Genomic DNA, 23656 nt, shown 5'->3' on the forward strand with positions numbered 1-23656 from the left:
ACCTCTGTAGGCTTCCTTTTTGTGTCTCAGCTTGTCCAGGTGCTCCTTGTTCATCCATGCAGAGCTCCTGGCATTCTTACCTGACTTGCTCTTTGTTGGGATGCCTTGTTCCTGAGCTTGGAGGAGGTGATCCTTGAATATCAACCAGCTTTCTTGGGCCCCTCTTCCCTCCAGGGCTTTACCCCATGCTTCTCTGCGAAGCAGATCCCTGAAGAGGCCAAAGTCTGATCTCCTGTAGTCCAGGGTAACGAACTTGCTGTGCACCCTCCTCACCGCCCTAAGGAACTTGAACTCCACCATTTCATGGTCACTGCAGCAAAGGCTGCCCTTGAACTTCACACTCCCCACCAGCCCCTCCTTGTTGATGAGAACAAGGTCCAGCATAGCACTACTTCTCACTGGCTCATGTATCACCTGGAGAAGGAAGTTAATGCGTTCCAGGAACCTCCTGGATTGCTTATGTTCTGCTGAACCACACCTTTCTGCCTCGGAATTGTGCGTGGTTCACTAGTACCATACATATTCACAGAGATAATGCATCTCTCCCCTCTTTCTTACTTCCTGAAGACCAATCATAGAAATTTTATTTTCATGAAGAACTGAAGTTGACTATTTTTTAGCCAGTTCAAACTGATAATTTTTACAGGCTGCCATTCTTACTGTGTATTGGATGTGTTTTCATGCTGGTTTCTGGAGTTGTACTGGCTCTAGCAACTAGATGGCAAGTCTTAAAAAACTTTGTTTTATCTTTGACCTGTCAGCTGGTAATAGAAATCTAATGTAGTAGACTGTGGCTTAAGCTTTCTGTCTCCTGAAAAAATTAAGAAATAACAGTTAAGACAAAATGCAGTTCAAAGTTGTAGATTTTTTTCAGACTGGGTTCTTTGGAGAAGTGATGTTGGCAATGAATAATGGCTTGTATTCAGCTGGCTCCACAATCCTATTTTACTGTTAAAAATGGAAAACACCTGTTAAATAATAGCATAAACTTACTGACAGGAGTTCTGCAGCCTAGACTTCTCTGTAGGAAGTTGTATTTGTCTGGAAGCTTTAATACAAGCTTTCCTTTTCCTGGCAATTGGCTCTTGTGGTGATAAATTCACCCTCAGTGAATTTGGTTGTTGACGTAGATGTTTTTAATTATCTAGTCTGTCAGTGAAACTCTTCTGTTTGTCAGAGGCTAACTTTCCCTGATATTGCTCACTGATAACTTACTTTCCTGGACATATTTTTTTAAGTATTGCCTGTTCTAAAATAGAATTGTAGTTCAGTGAAGTATTTCAACTTTCAGTCTTCAATGAGCATTTCTGATCTGAATTTGATTAATATATACTGAGACTTCAAAAAGGACTTAAATAGGGGCTTAATAAAGAAAACGTTTGTATAAAGCATTCTGGGGTGTAGGATCACATGTTGAGATTGAAATAAAAATTTTCCAGTATAGAAGATAAGTTTTAATTGAGCCCTTGCTAGACCATCTTTCACTGCCAAATCGAAAAATCTGTTTGTAGAGCTCTCAGTATGAAGGTGGTAGGAAGCGATTTGCTAAAGATGCCATTTTTTTATAATGCATTCAGTTTCACAACCATCACAACATTTGTTTTGTTTAGTAAAGCATGGACTGTGAACTTTTCCAACAGCCAAACGTATACCTGAGGTGTTAAAGCTAAGATGTGAAACCGTTAAAATATAGCGGTGTTACTGCTGCCTAAAAAAAGCTCTCTTTGTGTTTTGTGCAGCTAACTGGAGAATTACACTGGGGCGCTGCTTGATGTTTTAAAACAAACTAATATTTGGACAGGTCATTACCTCAATTAGACTTTCAATTTGGTTTAAGAAGCAAAAGCTTTTATAATGGTGCAAAGCAGGGCAAGAAAGTAGACTGAGGTGAGGAGAGTACAGAATGACTTTTGAGGACTCATTTAGAATGACTCTACAACTTTAAGACATTTGTATTTGCCTTTCAAAAATGTGGCAGAATTCCAGTACTTCTGTATTGTGGGTGGAATTGAATGAATGAGGTTTCAGAAATTATTTATTTTAGTAGCTGATTTCTTTTGTGGAATTCAAAGTGAGAAAGGAATTCCAAACAACGGTGCAAAAAATTTTAGAAGTATTGTGGACATACAGAATAAAAGAAATTAGTACTAAAATTAGAATTGTAAATATTAAAATGCCCTAATTAATTTACAGAACAAAGGAAGTTTTATGTAAACTAGTAGTATAAACAACTATTACATGGAGCATGGCATATCTATGGGGAAAATCTTTTAACCTGGCTTTTTTTTCTTGGTAATTTATAGTTTTTTAATATATTTTTAACTGATTATGAGGGTGCCCAAGTTACTTAGTTTCGGTCATCATATTTTGATAATAAATTGAGAGAAATTTTAAATATTGAACACTGGAAAAAAACCCACCAAGGTGTGTATATTTCTCAGTCAGAGAAAATTCATTGATGCTCTTAGAGTTTGTGGATGGTAGGTTTTGTTAAATCCAGGAAAAGGATTTGTAGACAGATAAGACTTTTGCGAGTCAGACTTAATTATGTTTATCTAATCAGTGGGATCAACTTAATGTTTAAAGAATGAAGGCAGTAAGGAATATACATTAAAGAGCATATTTTTATAATTAATTGAGACATGGATCCTTTCTTCAGATGCAACACTGAAGCGATAAAGCTTTGATTGCTTCCCTTTTTTTTTCTCCAGAAGAAGGGATCTTCCAGTTCACAGAGGCATTACAGCTGTGTGCATTATTGCAACAAACAAGTGTCTGTTGTCCTGTTTACATTTCTGAAAGTGTGTTGTAAATCTGTGGGTGGTTAAATGGAAATGGAGTCCTTCCAGAGCTCAGAATATTCTTTGTAGATGTTCCGTGCTAGGTAGAGCATAGCATTTGAGTTACAAAATAAAAGGAGGAATTAATTTTAGAAGTTAGGATTCAGAAGCATAGGATACTGTGGACTAAATGACTTAAAGTATTCCTATCCAGTAATTAATGTAGGTAAAAAAATTATTAATCTTCTGTTGAATCTTTAATGTTTCATTTTACATCTCATGCTGTGCTATGTGAAGTATTGAAGGAGATTGTTCAAACAGTTCTTGCTGTTACTCTCTTTTGATAGGCACTATTATGTGTATGCAAAATTACCCTGCCAACAAAAATCATCAGTCTGAATCTATTGGTTCTTGCAAGGTTGCTTATCAGCAGACATGTAACAGCATTGTAACTGACTAACCAGCAGTGTCATGGAAATTGGAGCACAAACTTTCCTTATCTGTCCCTTTACAGAACATTTTTGCCTAGTGACACCAAGGCTCGCCAGTCCTTGTCTCTGCAATGCTGGCAGTGAGAGTTCGCACTCTTCTTGCCACTTTCATGTGTATGATTTGCATGTTAGTCATTTTGGGATTTAGAAGTGTCTGATACATTCCTTTAGTTCTGGATGGTGACATCCAGTCTCTGTACGGTCTGTATATGTGTATATTATGTCCTTGTAGGTAGATTGTACTGTTTATTACACATTTATATTTCACTTATTTCAGGAGACTTCATGTTTTTTGCTGACTAGTATTTGCATTGGTACTTTAGTTTACATCAGTACTTTCTAATAGCTTCAGCTATCTGGGGAGGTTTATAGGGTACCTGTCTACTTAATTTATTGGTACTTTCATGAAAAATAAATTAAAATTGTCCCTTAAGTCTTAAAATGCCATTGAGAATTACGTGTTTCCTCTAGTAACAGTCCAGACAGGAAGCCCAGAGAATCGCAAGGGTTCTGTGATCCCCTCGGGTTAAATTAAGGTGAAACAACACCAAATGACCGGTTAAAATGTTTTACTTGCAGTAGAGAACAATTTAAACTTGGAACAGGATAATAAGCAGTGAGGTCTCTTATAAATCTATAAGAAAGAAAAGAAAGAAAAGGAAAGAAAAAGAAAGGAGAGAAAGAGAATCAAAGAAATCTGGATCACCACCCCTGGATCCAGTGTTGTCTCAGGTCCGGTAATCTTGGGTGGTAGATGAGGAGGGGCAGATATTCCACAAATTCATTTCCATGAGAGATGAGGAAAAAGGTGGAACGTGCGTTCCAGTTGAGTCGGAGGTCGTGGCCCAGCTTTGGTTTTTCCTCTGTTCCCAGAGATCTGATTGGTCATCCCAGAGGTGATCACCTCTTATCAGGTCTTGTGACCACTTCAGTGGTAAAGGTGCGAAGTCATTAGCAAGGCAAGCATGGTGTCTGGCTTGCACAATAGAGCGACAAAGTATTGGGCTTAGTGATACTTTTGCTTGAGGGGAAACACCTGGTTTAGTCCATGTCTCCCCCTCTGAGGCTTATTTAAGGAGTTTGTCAATGCAACTGCAAAGGAGTGGGGGGTGCATCCTTTGATACACTCCTGCTTCCTTGGGTGACATTCCTTAGATTAATCCAAAGGCCACAGCTTGTCCTTGAGGTTTGCTGTGTCGATGAGTGAGTCATCACTTCTTTCAGTTCCTTACACCTTTGTCTTGTACAGGCTGGAGCGATGGGCTAAGGCCAACTGTAGGAGTTTCAATAAGGCCAAATGCCGGGTGCTGCACTTGGGCCACAACAACCCCCAGCAGCGCTACAGGCTTGGGGAGGAGTGGCTGGAGAGCTGCCAGTCAGAGAGGGACCTGGGGGTGTTGATTGACAGCCGGCTGAACATGAGCCAGCAGTGTGCCCAGGTGGCCAAGAAGGCCAATGTTATCCTGGCTTGTATCAGAAATAGTGTGGCCAGCAGGGACAGGGAAGTGATCTTACCCCTGTACTCGGCACTGGTGAGGCTGCACCTCGATTCCTGTGTTCAGTTTTGGGCCCCTCACTACAAAAAGGACATTGAATTACTCCAGCGTGTCCAGAGAAGGGCAACGAAGCTGGTGAAGGGTCTGGAGCACAGGTCGTACAAGGAGCGGCTGAGGGAACTGGGGTTGTTTAGTCTGGAGAAGAGGAGGCTGAGGGGAGACCTCATTGCCCTCTACAACTACCTGAAAGGAGGTTGCAGAGAGCTGGGGATGAGTCTCTTTAACCAAGTAATAAGCGATAGGACAAGAGGGAATGGCCTCAAGTTGCACCAGGGAAGGTTTAGACTAAATATTAGGAAGCATTTCTTTCCAGAAGGGGTTGTTAGGCGTTGGAATGGGCTGCCCAGGGAGGTGGTGGAGTCCCCATCCCTGGAGGTGTTTAAGAGTTGGGTTGACACAGCGCTGAGAGATACTGTGTAGTTGGGAACTGTCAATATTAGGTTAATGGTTGGACTAGATGATCTTCAAGGTCCTTTCCAACCTAGATGATTCTGTGATTCTGTCTTTAGTTCTTCCTCTCTGTTTTTGTATGTAAGGTCTGTCACTATTACTCTGTGATGTTTACATCAGCAAATATTGTAAAGAGGCCAGAAGTAATGGAAAGACAGTGAAGGGGAATTACATTTAGTGCAGATAACAAGAGCATGTCAACTAGCTGAAATGGAACTGCTCAGAATAGAATGTGAGTGGACTATTGCTTTTTGTGTATCATCTCTCCCAAAATGTTTTGACCTGTTAATACCCTACCCTTGAGCATCTTATTTTGGCAATGTCATTTGAGAAGGATAGAGAAACGCTAATATGTAAATCCCAGAAACTTTTTTTGGTGCTTTTTTTGGTGCTGTTGACAGCTTTTCACTTCTTGTTCTAGTTTCTATGACTGATTTCTGAGAATTGCTGGGATCATAACATGAGGTAAGAGAGTGAGAATGGTCAGCCACCTGTGGACAAATAATGGAAAGGTTAAAGGATTAAATGAGTACTTATCTAAGAAGAAAACAGATGGTACCTATCATTGTAGGTCTACTACTATGTTTCTAAAGGCTATCTGAGCAAATAATTCTTAAGACTGGAATGCAACCTCAAAACTGCTTCAAATGCAGCATAACAGTTTTTCTTCTACCTTTTTCTTTCTGCTTTCAGAGGAACTACTGTTGAAACTATTTTGAGGAACTAAAGCTTTTTATTTAAAACTTCATTTCAGCAGTAAAAATACATTACTTCTCTGTGAATACTTAAAATATTATAACTATTGCAATATCTGATACTTGATTTACATTAATTTGTAGCTTTTGTTTAGGATACTAAAATAGTGGATTGATTTCACTGAAACTATACAGTTACTTCTCATTTGACACTTATAATGTTAGGACGGTCTGTTCTTACTGCTTAAATAATGAAATGGCCTGTTCTGGAGTAATAAAACTTTTATTCCTGTTCTTGATTTGAATTTCCATGTGTAAACCTCAGTTCTGCTCCTATTTGTCACTGTTTATTTTGGCTTCCTACAGACCTCTCGCTCATAAAATTAGAGTCAATACCAAATTTTCATTATGTTATGTTAAATTACAAGGCTGGGATTTAGCAAAGTACTCCACATATTTATAGATGGTTTCAAAGCAGCTTCTGGACCCTGTAGAGATTTTCTTAGATGTTTTCTTTTTTACCAGTCGTCATCTTACCTGACACTAATGCTGAACATGAAAGCATTTGAAAATGAATTTTTTTTTTTAGTTATATAATTAATATTTGTTCTTTTTAATGCTCTTAAATAAACACGGTAGTTTTACAACATACTAAGTGTTCTCTTGTGTGAGAATGTTTCTCAGGGGTGTGGAAGGTCTTGACATAGAGTATATGTGAATATAACTTATTTCCTTTGTATCAACAGCTCTGTTGTTAGCACTGCCTTTTTAAATAGAAAAATGATTGTTCTGCTATGTGTTTAAGACAAACAGGTATGCTATATAACTTGCAATTATAGATACTGGAGAAGTACAGGTAAAAGATTTGCCTGTCTGTCAAGAAGTTCTCAAATACTGCACGCTGTCTGGTGAATTAAGATCTTTCCCGGTGTATTTTTTACACACTTCTTTATGTTCTGTTTTATAATTACTTGACATTTTTGTGTTAATAGGGTCCAGGTAGAAATAGCTTATTTCTTTTGATTCCTCCTTAAGGTCAAACATTTAGCCATACTGTAGTTTTTAACTTTTACATGGTAAAAACCTAAATATTTCTCACTGCAGTCTCTGTTAATATTTCTGTAGTTAATCAGGTATGCAGTCAGAGACAGTAGGGTCTTGTGGTTTTCATGACAAAACTAAACTGGTAGAACGACCACTTAATTGAAGAAAGCATAAAAAATTCTTTCAATTTTGTTCCTCCACTCTGAATAATATCCTGCTGTCTAGGTTAACAGCTTGTAGAGAGAACTTTGCTGTTAATGCTATTAACCATTCTCACTTAAAAATTACACTACTAAGTTCTCAATACTACCACAAATAATTAAAATTAACCTGAACTTGTCAAATAAAATTACAGTTATTTTGACTCTTTTGAGCATTTTTCTAGGATCATTGCAAAGATAAGGAAGTGTTTGTGGTTAGCAGTGTATTTCTTTGAGCTTCTGAGTCTTCATGATGTAATCTTACTTCAGGTAAGTAAATTCCTCTGTGTTATATAAGTTTTGTATCAAATCCATATTTTCAGGGGAAAAATATGAAGTAGCAGTGCCAGGTCCAGGGAGATTCTACAGCAAGGCCAGAAACAAAACTGTAGAGCACCCTATTTCTAGAATTTTGCATGTGATTGGCATGTTTGACTAAGGTTTTGTTTAGCACTATGCAACTTGTTCGGGTTTTTTCTGAACATAAAGATTTTTTTAAAAAGAAAAATATATGCTTTGGTCTTCCTTCAACCAGTGTTTGTCAATCAGCTGTATAATTCTATATTCATCAGGGCTGAAGTAATTATTTCATGTCTGAAGAATGAGCACAACCATATGCATATACATATACATGCTTTCCAAAGCCCTTCTTGAGGACAAAGCCCTGAAATTGTGCACACTGATAGCACCAGTGTAAGAGACACAGGAACGAAAGTGATCTTCAGTTAGCAGTGAGAGAATTGAGTAGAGGCCGGATGTGTGGCATTTGTTTGCAAATTTTCTTGTCTCCTTACAGATAAGTGCAATATCTGAGGGAGGTGGACCATGAATCAGTGATCCATCAGATTGTAAAGTGTATAAAATAAGTCAAAGTCAGCAGGGCCCTCAGCTCACAATTCAATAAAATGTATTTGTGAAAGACATCTTATGGCAGACTGTCAAGTGTAGGCACTCTTCACGCCCCATCGTTATCTAGTACTCTGCTGCATTAGTTCCTCTGTCGTTTTTTGTTATAATTATTTACTACAGTATATTCCATTCCTGGGTCTCAATAAAACAGTTGTGAAGTAGTAGTGATTTTTTATGAGATTAGTTTTTCATATTGTACATGAGGAAATTAAATGTTACTCCCATGTGAGAGAGGACGTCTCTGTCAGAGACAGTATCAGAATCCTGATTTTGTGGCTTTCACTTCTGGATATTAGTTATGAGATCATCTTTTACCAGTATTGGATTTCATACCTTTTCTTTGACAAAGGTAGTTTCAAAACTGTGTTTGCCTAATAGATGCAATGATAAAAAGTGTCCATATTTACATGTATGGCTGAAATAAAAATTGAGAAGATGGTGACTGGAACTTATGTTACAAACTTGATCTTGTGGTTTAGTGTGATGATAGGTCGTAACTGCTTTTGGCATGTGATGAAATGGTATTTTCCATCTGTTCCTGTGTGGAGGTTCTGAAGTGAGATAAGTCTCTTTGAATTATTTGTGTAGCTAATTTTGTTGTATATTTGACAGATTTACTTGTAACAGAACTTTGTATTTGCTGCGTAGGAAAAGATTAATCTGTATAAATTGGATTTATTTTCACTATGTGCACTACTAGTGTCCAGCTGTCAATGACCTGATATTGAGGGGGTATAATATGTGCAAGAATAGTAACTCTGATGAATACTTATGCTTTGAAGTTATCTGCATTAGCTATGTGCATGCCATTTTACCCCATGGTCAGTTCAGTTTAGTTTACCTACGGAGAGGGCAGTTACAGCAAGTTTGTGTATGGTCAGGTCCCATTGAAAAGTTGTCATGCACCTCTTTACCTGTGGTGATTAGTGTGGCCATACCTAAATCAACCTGTTAAATTAAAATGTTTTATTGGAAGTTTTAGTAGATAGTAAAGCACTCAGTTTTAACTTTCTCCCTGCATAGTCAGAAGTAACATATGACACTTTATTTACCATAAAATAGCTATGTTTTTAGCTGCAGTAAAGATGATTCATCGATAGTGTCAGAATTGCCTGCAATCAAAAAAAAAATAGAAATTGTAGAGTTGCTAAGACTTCAGAAGAACGTGTACTATGGTACTTCATGCTTTTAAAGACCTACCAATCTTGTGACGGTTACCAGTGAGGTTAAACATGCTCTATGGCACTAATTATGGACAAGAATTTTCTGTGCACACCTAAGCAAACAATTTCCTTTCGCCTGTTCCTGCACACTGTTCTTCTTTAGTTGCTTCTATAAAGTGCCATACTCCTCCCTCCCCACTCCCAGCAGAGGAAGTATTTTACTGTAAAAACCTAGCTGGCTTGGAGGACTCTGAAGGTGTTAAACACAAAAAAGCCATGTTATGTTCATTCTTACTTACTCTTTCTAGTTTCCTCCTTCATGTGTTCTTTGACTCTTTTCTCCCACAGTCCAGTCCTGCGTCATCTCACAGTTTAAAAAGGGAAGTTTATTCCTGTAATCAACTTCTGCTTTACTTTTAATTTCTCTTTCCTTTTCATGTACTCTGTATAATTACTGACCAGTGTTTTTCTCTAGCTTCCACCAAAGTCTGAATTTGACCCTGTGCTAGTTTAAAATTGTTCTAGCTGGTGTTTCTGGTGGCTACAGACCGTTCACGTTCATTCTCTGATATGATGAGTATTTGACAATAAGCCGTATTCTTTTTAAAATGTTGTTTTCCTCTTCCCTTCCTTAACTGACCGTGTTTTTCCACATCTCATTCTTGGAGTGTCCCTCCAAGTCTCTAACAATTCCCAGGATTTATGTTGCCTCATCCCTTCTCCTGACACTCTACTCCTGTCCTCTGCCTCTCTCCCACAGGCCTGTCTCATTTTGTCTGAGTTTGATACCATCTCTTCTCTTCAGTATATCTTCAGATATTTTCAGTGTCACTCTGAGCATGCCCTGTCTTAGTCTGTCCCTGAAACATCAACTGTGGCAAGCCTGTCGGAGTAAAGCTACAGGACTCTAGATCCTGCATGATCTCGCAGTGATGGTTTTTAGCTTTATATATATTATATATATACACATATATATAAAATATATATGTATGATTCAAAAACTGATCTTTGTGTAACTGGAAAAAACTGTTGGTTTTTTTTTTTTACTGAAAAGCCTCCAATTAAATATTTTTTATGGAAATATGAATTTTTTTTAATGATTTTGTTTTAGAGTTCAAGAGATCCTGTTTTCCGAGAAGTGGTGTTGAAGAAGTGAAGTGTAAGCCTGAGATTTTTGTTTCAGAAGTTTAGCAAGCTGTAGTAAGTGCCAAGTCTGTAGCTCCCAGATGGTCAGTAGCACGACTGAAGAGAGCAGTTTTAGTACTTGAAGGGAGCTATGGGTTTTCATATGCTGTTAAATAAAAATTGGCAAGATCCATCAAGTGTTCTACACTGAAGCCATCCCAGATGTATCCAGTTCTCAACAATTTATTCCTTTTTATGGCATTGCAGTAAAGAAGAGAAAATTATAATTAAGTTATGGTTATAATTGTATATTTGTGAACTCACAGAAATAGTAATTCAGTACTTCAAAATGTAATAGTATTTTCTTAAAAGTGCTTTATATTACTGGAATTTAGATGCTTAGTCACTGTGTATATACAGATCAGGATTTTACTTTTGTTGGAAATATTAATTTGGTATTCTATAAAATCAAGATATGACCATTATTAATATTCTGTGACTTCTTAACTGTGACATGAGGTAAGTTTTTATAGTAATCCCAGACATCTAAAGTTAATGAGTCTTATTTGTTTTAAGATTATATTTGCTTAAAATTTGCAAAGAGATAATCATATTTCATCTTAAACCATGTATCACTGAGGTTGCTGATGTTTTACTATCATATAATCCTAAGGAACCCTAGGAGATTTTCTACTCCCAACTCCTGCTCAAAGCAAGGTCAACTAGCTCAGGATGTTGTCCAGTTGGGTTTTGCATATCTCCAGTGATGGCGATGTGGTTAAACAGAATTTCTTGTGCTTCAACGTGTGCCTGTTGCTTCTTGTCCTGTCACTGGGCATGACCGATAAGAGTCTGCTTCCCTCTTCTTTACTCCCTGCCCCCCTTCCAAACTGGGTATTTTTACACTTTGATAAGGTCCGCCTTGAGCCTTCCCTTCTCCAGGCTGCATAGTCCCATCTCTTCCAGCCTCTTATAGGACAGATGCTCCAAGCCCTTAATCATCTTTGTGGCTCATTGCTGGACTCACTTCAGTATGTCATGTCTCTCTCATACTGGGTAGCCCAGAACTGAACCCAGCACTCCACATGTGGTCACACAGAGCTGAGGTCTGCTGCAGATGCTAAGGCAGCCCAGGCTGCACTTGGGCTTCTTTGCGGCAAGGACATGTTGCTGGCTTGTACTCAACTTCTTGTCCCCCAGGGCCCCCAGGTCTTTTATCTGCAAAGCTGCTTTCCAGTTAGTAGACCCCAGCCACCTGGACCTAGGGTTTAATCTCCACTTTGATAAATATCAGAGGCTTCTGAAGAAGGTTTATAGCATCACCAGTGGATGGATCTGTGATTTTAGAGTCTCAGTCTTGTTTCTGAGATGTTATTTTTGATACAAGTTACTTTAATTATTGAAGTGCTATGTTTCATATACCTTTTTCTGAAGTGATATAAGATTTGAATGCATTTTACTGTGCATCAGCTGTGCCATAGCGTGTGTTCTGAACATGTGTGCTTTCTTTCCGTATCAGGCATATGGGAGGGAGTTCAGGTAGACCTTAGTGGAACAGCATTAAGCTAAAATTCATTACTTCACTTTTGCCAGCCATGACATAGCAGTTTTTGTGATTCAGCTGATGCATACAAGCTTGTATGTGAGCTTATTTACTTGCTAAGAAAAGAAACGGGAATAGCAAATGAAATACTCATTAAATTTGTGTTAATTAAACCCAAAGCAGATGCCATATTTATACTGAAGTTTTCCTTTTCAAAACTAGTTCTCCCTCCTTATGATGGTAAAGGTCCCATACAGTTCAGCTCAGAAAAGATGCTGAGAGACAGTAAAATGATCTGTGTTTTAATTATTTATTTTACGACCCCTGTGTTAGCTCACTTATTATTTCAGCCAAGGTTTATGGTTTTCATAAAACATTTACTGGAACACTCACTTTACAACTGTATCTTGTATCTCCAGGCAACTTTTTCAGTAAAGTGTTTCATATTAAATACAGTATATAATCTTTTCCTTCAAAATGAGGTAGAAAATTCTTTGATTAATGGACTATCTTTATAGAAAGGAATTTTTTCCTAAATTTGCATTACTAGAGCAAGCAACATGTCTCAATTTCTCTTAATAAGAATAGAGTCCTTAGTTTTTCCTGGAATAAGAATGGAAACATCTGTTTTTCTGAGTATTTAAAAGAACAAAACAGTCCAGTTTTACCAGACTTCCTTCTTAAGGAAATATATGCACTGAAAAGATCAATATTTCACAGCCACATGGATATCTCCACACTGTAAACTGGTAATCAGCAGTCAGTCTTTTTGAGCAGGTGGTTCAGCATGTTCCTACAGACACATCTTTCTCCAGCCCTCTTCCATTGTGTTCTCAGTCCTGGGAAGGGATTCCACCATTCTGTTGTCACTTCTCTTGGATCACACTTTCTGAGGCTCACAGACAGAGCTGAGTAACTTACTGTTCATGCACAGAACAAATGTAGCACAGCATTTCTATGAATGGACAACCTCTTTTCTCTTGCCCACCTTTATTCTGTTGGCAGACTGCTGACAACAAAACCAAACAGGATTTGGGGGAATATTTGCTTATAATTGGTGCTCCCTTCAAAGGTAGCATGTTCTTGCTGTGAATTTTTATTCCATTCAGATTGACACTTTGAGCAATGATGTCCCCTCCATAGAAGGAAAAATGAAGATTCCTGAAATTCAAGTTTTATCTTACATCTTTCTATTTGCATAATGCCAGTGTTGTTCTTTCCCTTCTGGTTACTGATGTCATTACTGTATTTGCTCTGTTTTCCAAATGTCTTTTTCTAAATTTTTTTGCTGTACTCACAATATTGTGCCTTGCTGCATGGCCAGGACACCACCTAACTGAGCTGAGGACTTCCCTTACTCGTGTAGGGTTTTTGTGCTATGTCTCTGCTAGGTCTTGAACAAAATTGTAATCTTCTACTCAAAAAGTAGTTCTTGCTAACTAAAGGACAGCTTAAGGCTTCTGCTGACATACATAGAAAATGTGGTGATGTTGGCTTTAGTGTGAACACCTGCCCCTGGGGAATGAACAGCTGATGGCTAAACTTTGAGGAAGTGTGAAAAATTATTGAAACATCCTTTGCTTAGCACTTAAATGAAACATCATACTGATCAGGGTTGTTTACAAACTAAATACCTGATTCATAATGAAAGTTTAACTTTAGCTGCATTGCTTTCCCAATCTATTCTTCCGTTTCCAATTGGTTCAGAACTTTCTGAAGTCTTCATGTGACTGCTCTGGAAAACCTGGAGGTGTAATACAAGCCAGAGGACTGAAAAATGGGGAAGGGAAGGGAAAATGGAGAGTAGGGGAAGATAAATGTTTCCATATGAAATGTGTGTGGAAATTACTTTAGTTTTATCTATACTATATTAAAATTGGTGTGTGTATCTGTGAAGAGTAACTGTTTTCATACATTTGCAGTGAAATTAATATAAATATAGGAGTTCCTACACAGTTCTGTAACAAAGGTGGATTTTGAAACAGATTCAGAGAACTTGTGGCCCCCCACAGACTCATTAATGTTAATCTGAGGCTACCTTCAGGGCTGAAAGACTGCACCCCTGTTACTGCGTCTTATTATGTTGTTACGGTTCTTCAGTATGGTTCAAAACCCTAGTATGCATTTGTCCAAGTTTTACCTCTTTGTTCCAGACAAAAACCTATTTTTTATTGGTTTTGGTCAACTCTTCTGTTTTGGTCTGTTTTCTAGGGAAGGGCAACATATTATGAAGCTACTGTCTACCCTCCCAAAGTTGAGTGATTTCAGTATAGCTGCTTACTTTCAACTTCCTTCTTATATTTATATACTGAAGTCACTCAGATGTCTTTAGTATCTTACAGTACAGAAATGCAGGAGGGCAACTCCTCTGTTTCAGCCTTTTTAGACTGGAAAGAAGTATTAAATTATGCCTGTAGGAAGGCATGTTGCATTCAGATTATAATTTTTTATGCCTAAGGATGATTTTGACAATGAGAGAAATTTGACTCAGTTCAAGATTTCTAGTTTTAAGTAATTTCTTTGCCATAGGTGTCCTATATTGACTTGTAAATTTACTTGAGGCCAGTTGTACAGTAGTAGTTAGCATCCATTTGGTCAGAAGAACAAATAGCCACTTACTGAAAACTGTTCATCAGGTCTTATAGGGAATTGGTTAGAAAAATCATTAATACTAATGAGATGCCATGGCACTTTATTTAGGACAATGTCTGGATATAAACAGAAATATCTAATATCTTTAGATATAATGAAACTGTAAAATTGTTTTAACTACAGGTACCGAGAGGCTATTCACAAGTGGGATGAAGCACTGCAATTAACTCCAGAGGATGCTACGCTTTATGAGATGAAATCGCAGGTAAAGCATGACAATTCTCTATCAGTTTAGAATTTAAAAAAAGAAAGCATTGTGTTTGTGAACAGATTCTGTGCAACATTGTGTAGTTGTTATGCACCTTCAGGTTTTTTGTTTTTCCCAACACAACAGGGTATCTTTAACAGGAATTAAAATAATGCTATTATCTCAGCCAATCACAATAAACAACATCCTTGTTAGGACATGAATTAGGATGTTACAATGTGGAAAAAGCAACTGAAGTATTTAAAAATTGTATTGGGAGGAGTAAGGAGAGCCTTACTGAGATAGATTAGCAAATTTGACCATTAAAAATCTGTCTGCTATTTCTAAAGATTTGACTTTATACTGTCAATACTATCAGGGATCTGCTTGGCAGAGTAGCATGGGGTAAAGCCCTAGAGGGAAGAGGGGCCCAAGAAAGCTGGTTGATATTCAAGGATCACCTCCTCCAAGCTCAGGAACAAGGCATCCCAACAAAGAGCAAGTCAGGTAAGAATGCCAGGAGCTCTGCATGGATGAACAAGGAGCACCTGGACAAGCTGAGACACAAAAAGGAAGCCTACAGAGGTTGGAAACAAGGACAGGTAGCCAGGGAGGAATATAGAAAAACTGTCCAAGCAGCGCAGGATCAGGTTAGGAAGGCCAAAGCCCTGATAGAACTAATCTGGCCAGGGACATCAAAGGCATCAAGAAAAGCTTTTACAGATACACTAGTAATAAAAGGAAGACTAGGGAAGGAAATGGAAGGAAGTGGGAGACCTGGTTACCCGGGACATGGAGAAGGCTGAGGTACTGAATGAATTTTGCCTCAGTCTTCACCAGCAAGGGCTCCAGCCACACCACCCAAGATGTAGAATGCAAAGGCAGGAACTGGGAGAATGAAGAACTGCCCTCTGTAGGAGAAGATCAGGTTTGAGACACCTAAGGAACCTGAAGGTGCACAAGTCCATGGGACCTGATGAGATGCATCAGTGGGTCGTGAGGGAACTGGCAGATGAAGTGGCTGAGCCACTATCCATCATATTTGAGAAGCTGTGACAGTCTGGTGAAGTTCCCATTGACTGGAAAAGGGGAAACATAACCCTCAATTTAAAAAAAGTTAAAAAAGAAGACCTGGAGAACTATAGGCAGTCAGTCTTACCTCTGTGCAGTGCAAGATCATGGAGCTGATCCCGCTGGAAACTATGTGAGGGCATCTGGAAAATAAGGGTGATTGGTGACAGCCAACATGGCTTCACTAAGCGTAAATCGAGCCTGATGAATTTGGTGGCCTTCTACAACAGGGTTATAGCGTTGGTGGATAAGGGAAGAGCAACTGACGTCATCCACCTGGACTTGTGCAAAGCATTTGACAATGTCCTGCATGACATCCTTGTCTATAAATTGGAGAGACATGGATTTGACAGATGGGCCACTTGGTGGATAAGGAATTGGCTGGATGGTTGCACTCAAACAGTTGCAGTAAATGGCTTGATGTCCAAGTGGAGACCAGTGATGAGTGGTGTTCCTCAGGGTTTGGTGGTGGGACCAGTGCTGTTTAACATCCTTGTCAGTGACATGGACAGTGGTATTGAGTGCACCCTCAGCAAGTTTGCTGGTGATACCAAGCTGTGTGGTGCAGTTGACATGCTGGAGGGAAGGGATGTGCCGTCCAGAGGGACCTGGACAGGCTGGAGAGGTGGACCCATGCAAACCTCATGAAGTTTAACAAGGCCAAGTGCAAGGTCCTGCACCTGGGTCAGGGCAATCCCAAGCACAAATACAGGCTGGGTGATGAGTGGAATGAGAGCAGCCCTGCGGACCAGGACGTGAGATGTTGGTTGACGAGAAGCTCAACAGGAGCCAGCAATGTGTGTTTGCAACCCAGAAAACCAACCATATCCTGGGCTGCATCAAAAGAAGTGAACGGAGTTAAATATGGTTGGTGGCCGGTCACGAGTGGTGTCCCCCAAGGCTCGATTTTGGGGCCACTCCTGTTTAACATCTTTATTGATAACCTAGAGAAGGGGATAGAGTGCACCCTCAGTAAGTTTGCAGATGACACCAAGTTGGGCGGGAGTGTTGATCTGCTCGAGGGTAGGGAGGCTCTGCAGAGAGACCTGGACAGGCTGGAGCGATGGGCTGAGGCCAACTGTAGGAGTTTCAATAAGGCCAAATGCCGGGTGCTGCACTTGGGCCACAACAACCCCCAGCAGCGCTACAGGCTTGGGGAGGAGTGGCTGGAGAGCTGCCAGTCAGAGAGGGACCTGGGGGTGTTGATTGACAGCTGGCTGAACATGAGCCAGCAGTGTGCCCAGGTGGCCAAGAAGGCCAATGGCATCCTGGCTTGTATCAGAAATAATGTGGCCAGCAGGGACAGGGAAGTGATCTTACCCCTGTACTCGGCACTGGTGAGGCCGCACCTCGATTCCTGTGTTCAGTTTTGGGCCCCTCACTACAAAAAGGACATTGAATGACTTGAGCATGTCCAGAGAAGGGCAGCAAAGCTGGTGAAGGGTCTGGAGCACATGTTGTACGAGAAGCGGCTGAGGGAACTGGGGTTGTTTAGTCTGGAGAAGAGGAGGCTGAGGGGAGACCTCATTGCCCTCTACAACTACCTGAAAGGAGGGTGCAGAGAACTGGGGATGAGTCTCTAACCAAATAACAAGCGATAGGGCAAGAGGTGATGGCCTCAAGTTGCACCAGGGAAGGTTTAGACTAAATATTAGGAAGCATTTCTTTCCAGAAGGGGTTGTTAGGCGTTGGAATGGGCTGCCCAGGGCAGTGGTGGAGTCCCCATCCCTGGAGTCGCGTTGACATAGTGCTTAGGGATATTGTGTAGTTGGGAACTGTCAGTGTTAGGTTAATGGTTGGACTGAATGATCTTCAAGGTCCTTTCCAACCTAGATGATTCTGTGATTCTGTGAAGTGTGGCCACCAGGTCAAGAGAGGTGATACATGAGAGCAGAGTAAAGGGGGAGAGACCCCACCTGGAGTACTGTGTCGAGCTCTGGGGCCCCCAACATAAAAAGGACATGGATCTGCTCAAGTGAGTCTGGAGGAGGCCACAAAGGTGATCAGGGGACTTCAGCACCTCCCTCATGAGGACAGGCTGAGAGAGTTGGGGTTGTTCAGTCTGGAGAAGAGAAGGCTCTGGGGAGACCTTATAGCAGCCTTCCAGTACTTAAAGGGGGCTACAGGAAAGATGGGGAGGGACTCTTTATCAGGGAGTGTAGGGATAGGATGAGGGGTAATGGTTTTAAACTGAAAGAGGGTAGATTTAGATTAGATGTAAGGAAGAAATTCTTCACTGTGAAGGTGGTGAGACACTGGAACAGGTTGCCCAGAGAAGCTGTGGCTGCCCCCTCCCTGGCAGTGTTCAAGACCAGGCTGGACAGAGCTCTGAGCAACCTGGTCTAGTGGAAGGTGTCCCTGCCCATGGCAGGGCGTTGGAACTGGATGATCTTTAAGGTCCCTTCCAACCCAAATCATTCTATGATTCTATGGTACGATTCTGTTGACATTAAACAGGGGTACAGTATGCAAAAGATATGTCCAGTCTGTTTTCATATGAAGTATTACATAGACTAATTAGTCTGGGAAAAGAGCATTAAATGTAGTATACTTACGATGTCAATTCATCTGAGGCTTTATTTTAAAGCAACCGTCAATGCCTCACTGAAGTTATGAGTTCAGCTTGTAATTTCAGTGTGTCTTTGCGTGGCTTAGGTGGAAAAAGTGACAGGATTCTTTTTGGACTCGGAAGCTTTTGTCTCCATATGTATGCAAAGGGTACAAAAATATTTTTTTTTTCTGTATTAAATAAAAATGCTCTTCTGCAAAAATGATTTTAATTTGGATTGAGAATGAGAATAAGAAATGTACGGCTTTGGCTTCTTTTAACTAGCTGAACAAATTAGAATGGGAAAATATTTTTAGGGAGGTAGCTACTCAAAATGTGGCTGAAAAATACATTGTTTAAATATAGGAGAAAGGAAAAGAGAAAGTAAAATCATGGTACGTCAGTGTATGTGTTATATAACTTTTAGGAAGCTTGCTATATTGTTTAGTTTTAAGATCTTTATTGTTCCTCTAATTCTTTTCTTGTATTAAGAAAAAGAATAACTGCCCCCCCCCCAAAAAACCCCAACGAAAAATCGCAAACCCAATAAAACCCCAGCAGAACCCAAGAAGCAAAGCTGGCTGTTTTCCAAGGTGCAGTGACTCCTCTTTCTTTTCCTGGATGCCGTCATATCTCCTTTTCACATTCATGTTGTCTGTGAAGTGAAGAAAGCTTGATTCTGCAAAAGAATTAATAGAATAATCATAAGCTTGTTTCTATACAGTAGTGCTGATGGAGGTTTTTGTTTTATGTAGCTGTAGAAGGTTTAGACCTTACTTGGTTTTGCATTTGGTTTGAGAAATACTTTATGTCTTTAGAGGTTTCTCTTCCTGAATTATTTTGGGGGAACTGGATTGCTTTGTCGACATCATATGCCTATAATGGATCCAGATTAACTGTGTTAGGAAGAACTTGGGGAGGTATGCATTTGAAGGACTGATTTCTCACTTGGTTTGCTAATTTGAATGGTGTTGGTAATAAGATGCAGTAGTTGTTTTTACTTTAAATCACTGAATTTTTCTAGTGCAGTTCTCTCATTCTACATGCTACATGGTGCTGAAAAGTGGGCATTTGTTCTACCCACTTTCTCACCAGGCTAGATTTGTACTCAATTATTTCTTCCTTACTTCTAAAACAGGAGGCATATATCTTTTTAGAAAAACTAAAAATCTCTTCATGCATGTTGTTCAAACCTTGTAGAAATTCTGTAGTGGTACTTTCTCTTAACTTGGGCATGGTTAGGATCAGATCTATATGTTATTTAGCATATTAGTATTTACAGATTTCCTATATGATTTAGGTGCTTGAGTCCTACATAATTCTAGAGTTTTGTGTTAAGAAAACATCTTAAACATGTAAACGTCCATTGAATATTTACTTGTATTTGGATGCATTTACATCAGTGCTAACTTAAAGAAAGATCTGTCTAGCCTAGTATCCTGACAAGTTCCATCAGTGGATGGGTGGAAAAGAGTCATTCAAATGGTACAAGCATGTAGCAGTACTTTCCCCATGATACTTTTCCCAGCCTCCAGCAAGTTTTGGCCCTGGGACTTTTCTGTGTTTAAAAGTGCTTGAAAGATTTTTCTTCAACAAATTTGTCTGGCTGGTTTCTGCTGTCATGTAAACTTTTAGCATCTGCAGAGGTGTGTGCCAAGGAGTTCCAAATACTAATTAAGCACTATTGGAAGAGACAGAATAATATAATTAGGCTTTAATTAGCATCTTTCCAGGTTGCTGTAAAGGTTGTTAACTTATTTAGCTGTTAATTTTTAACTACACTAGTGAAGAAATTCCGTTGAGTTGCAAAAATGGTATCCCTCCTATACTTTTTTTTTTTACTATTGTTTAAAGATTTAACGCTGTTTTTAATTAAACAGATGACCTAGTAGGTTTCTTCTAGGTTTGAGAGAAATGGTTCATGTGCTCTGATGCTGGATCCTTAACACAGGGTGTTTTTGAAGTAGCCTTTATTTTGCAATTAGAATTTCTTCTTTTTTTGAGTTAAAGTCAAGAGAAAGCTGTTGAAAAGGACAGTTATACTCAGTGGGACAAATTAGTGAATGGCTCTCTTATAACAGTTTTTTATTATAGTCTTATATGAATTCAGGAATTAAGCTAGCTCTCCAAAAGTACTCTATTTAATTGAAATTATACTAAATAATTTCACAGTGGAAATAACAGGAGACCAGGGAATTATGTCCGTTTATCTGGATCTGAACTATGATGAAGTGACATATGCAAACGGGTCCTTACTATGACAGCCTGCTGTCAGTGCTCCAGCTGCAGTACCTAATACCAAGGGGTGGTGCTTACTCGGCACCCCAGTCCCTGTATTTCAGCTAAATGGCAAACGTGAGTTGGAGGAATAGGCACATGGCTTTCTTGCTGACCAGGAGGAGCTGAGAAACCAGCTGTGTGACTCTGATTCATCTTGTAAAATATCTTCATCTGTCTAATGAAACCATTGGCAAGTAATGAAACCTGAAAGAATAAAGGAACCCAGGCCTCTGCTTCCACCATGCCTTTGCTTCCTTTCCTGAAGAGAGCAGTGCTGGGCAGCTACACTGTTTCTCTTTGATTTCACTTTCTGATATTGTGTAACACTTCTGTTATACTGTGAATGAGAACACAAGAAAAGTTTATGTTCAAAATACGCGTTTATAAAATGATTTCTTGAATCTTTTTAACAAAACCTTTGATCTTTAAATTGGTAACATGTCTTTAGTACATGCAAATAATTATTACAGATTTTTTTACAGTATGACTTATGCTTACTGGAAGCTGATTAGTAGAATGTGTAATTTGATACCTTTCTACTTTTAAAGTCACTAATGCGAGCTGTTAAAATCCATTTTTGCCAAAATAGGAATATGTAATTCATTCCAAACCTATTGTGGTTAATATTTAAATGATACTATTTTGGAGCTGTGTTATTCCAATCCAGCATACCAGCACAAATAGTGCAGCTATTATTGTATAGCTAAATGAGAAAGTTTTGGTAGCTCCAGATTTGGAAGATTTGTACACCAGCTTCAGCAAGGGCTTGATCAGCATTGAGCCTATGAAAATCTGTCTGTTTTGGTGTGTGAGTCACATACTAGAGGAGGTGATTCATGTTACGAATGACCTTGTGTGGTATGCAAAGATTCTTTACAGTCTATACTAATTTTCTTTCAGTGAGGAAAAGTCTCCTCATGAAATAATTTCTTTTGAGAATTAACATTGGATGGAGTGTTTTGCGTGGGCTTGAATATCTGTATATCCTGTTGCATTTATTAAGATAATCTTATGTTGGGTTATATAGCAGATTCCCAGTTCGTTAGCATTTCCTTTCTCAGCAGCAAATTTAACATTTTAAATACCCTGTTGTTTAATATGCAGCTCAGATAAATATGCTAATGACACAGTAGGAATCTGTAAATATTTATGGTAAGTTCTTAAAGATCTGTGTTCTAACAGATGTAGGACAAATGTCATTCAGTATTTCTGAAGAGCGGAAATAGTGTTTAAAGTTCCCAGTTGTCAATGCAGTAAGTGTGTTTCCAGAAAAACATACGGGAATTGTGGAGTTGCTCAACTGCTTCAAAACCCCATAAACATTAATGAGATTTTTTCCATTGCTGTCAGCTACTCTTTGATCCATTTAAAACCAGATTAATACGGTATGTAGAGAGGTTAGGGGTGCACTTAAACTGTTCTTTGCATGTGAGATCTTTCAGTGTGTATACTTGATATTCCATTACCAGCCTAAACTGCTCCCCCATTGCAAGAACAATGAGTGGCAAGTAAATGTTTATGCAAGCACCTTATTTCTATATTTTTGTTTAAAAAAAAAAAATCTTTTAAAAAAACCCCAACAACAGGCGAGTGTTGATTCTAGTATTAGATAAGTAGTATTGTAAGTATATTGAAAGGAGTGTATGAAGACTATCTATATTAATGGTATCACTAAGACTGCTTGAAATTCATTGTGGGCTAAGTTTCTTAAACATTGACTGGATTATTTTATTGCTGCTTTGAATTACAAAGATGAAGAAACAGGCTTTGATAAATTATTTGAAGTTGGGTCTGAATGTTTGTATGCTGGACCATGTGGGACTCTTTCTTGGATGAAGAGAGATATCAAAGGACTTACTACATTTTGATCTATATAACAAACTCTCTTGCAAATCAGGCGTACTGCTGTTCTATACCACTCCTGAGAATTTACATGGTTCATGTTGCTCATCCAGTAATAACTTCCACATCAGATCTCAGATAACATTGTCAGACATGCTGTGCAACTATGATAGGATTTTTAAAGTACACAATACAGTTGTTTATATGTATTTATAGAAACAAGTAAATACAAATGTAAACAGACAGGTTTATCTCCATTTAATAAGCTTTTTGGATGTTTGTGATCAGCTGTCTGAGGGTCTAGTTTCTGTAGAACCCTGCATCCTCAATTTGCATTCATTGATCAGGTCTGGGATTTCACATACATGTCTCTCTTTTTTTTCTTTTTTAATAGGCCAAACCCATCATACTTATATTCAAATCATTCCATTTCCCCTCTTCTAAAGGTTTTTTTAATCTTGAACTCAGTGAAGAAATAATACCAAATTCCACCCATTCCTCTTTCTGCTTAAGAATGTTAAGGTTCCTAAGACAATCCCAAATATAGTTTATAACAAATCAGCTAATTGCTGATTATTTTTAAATGTATGTTTGTTTGTTTAAAACTGGGATGTAGTGAGAAGAGTTTACCATCAAAACATTGATGTAAACTCCAGACAGTTACATAGCAAAAAGCACTGCTGTGTGGTGCAGCAGTAATTGCTTTACAGCATGGATAAATGTAAACTGCTTATGGGTAGGAAGAATTTTATTCATCAGTGTTTTGAAATGGGTTTCTGGATGGAAGAAGGAATTGGGTCAATTTCACTGCACTTGGAATGTATCTATATATATAGTGATTCAGCTTCAAACTAGTGAGCTCATCTAACATCAAGACTTACTCAGATTCATAACGCTGCCAAAATATTGTGGGTAGGACAGGATGGGTCATTCTGCTGCCTGGATTTTTAATAGTTGGTCAGTCTCCCTATGACAGTTGCTATGTTTAAATGTTTTTTTGCCACTGAGTTCTTCTAATTCTTCTAATCTGTCTCATATTTTTTTTTTTTTTAAAGCTAGATCTATTAAACTAAGTCACTGTAGTGTCATGGATGTTCTGTTTTAGGGCATGTGATAATGG

The 23656-nt window shown here is 38.9% G+C and overlaps 1 protein-coding gene across 1 annotated transcript in view; it reads left to right on the forward strand.

The window, feature by feature from the left end:
- TTC33 (tetratricopeptide repeat domain 33) overlaps positions 1-23656 on the forward strand; it is a 55595-nt gene that overhangs the window by 14474 nt on the left and 17465 nt on the right. Inside the window, exon 3 of the mRNA XM_074813735.1 lies at positions 14732-14813. Within this exon, the coding sequence (XP_074669836.1) occupies positions 14732-14813 (82 nt within the window). The remainder of the gene's footprint in view (positions 1-14731; positions 14814-23656) is intronic.

The sequence above is a fragment of the Strix aluco genome, chromosome Z (assembly GCF_031877795.1).
Source record: "Strix aluco isolate bStrAlu1 chromosome Z, bStrAlu1.hap1, whole genome shotgun sequence".
In the NCBI taxonomy this organism is placed as follows: Eukaryota; Metazoa; Chordata; class Aves; order Strigiformes; family Strigidae; genus Strix; species Strix aluco.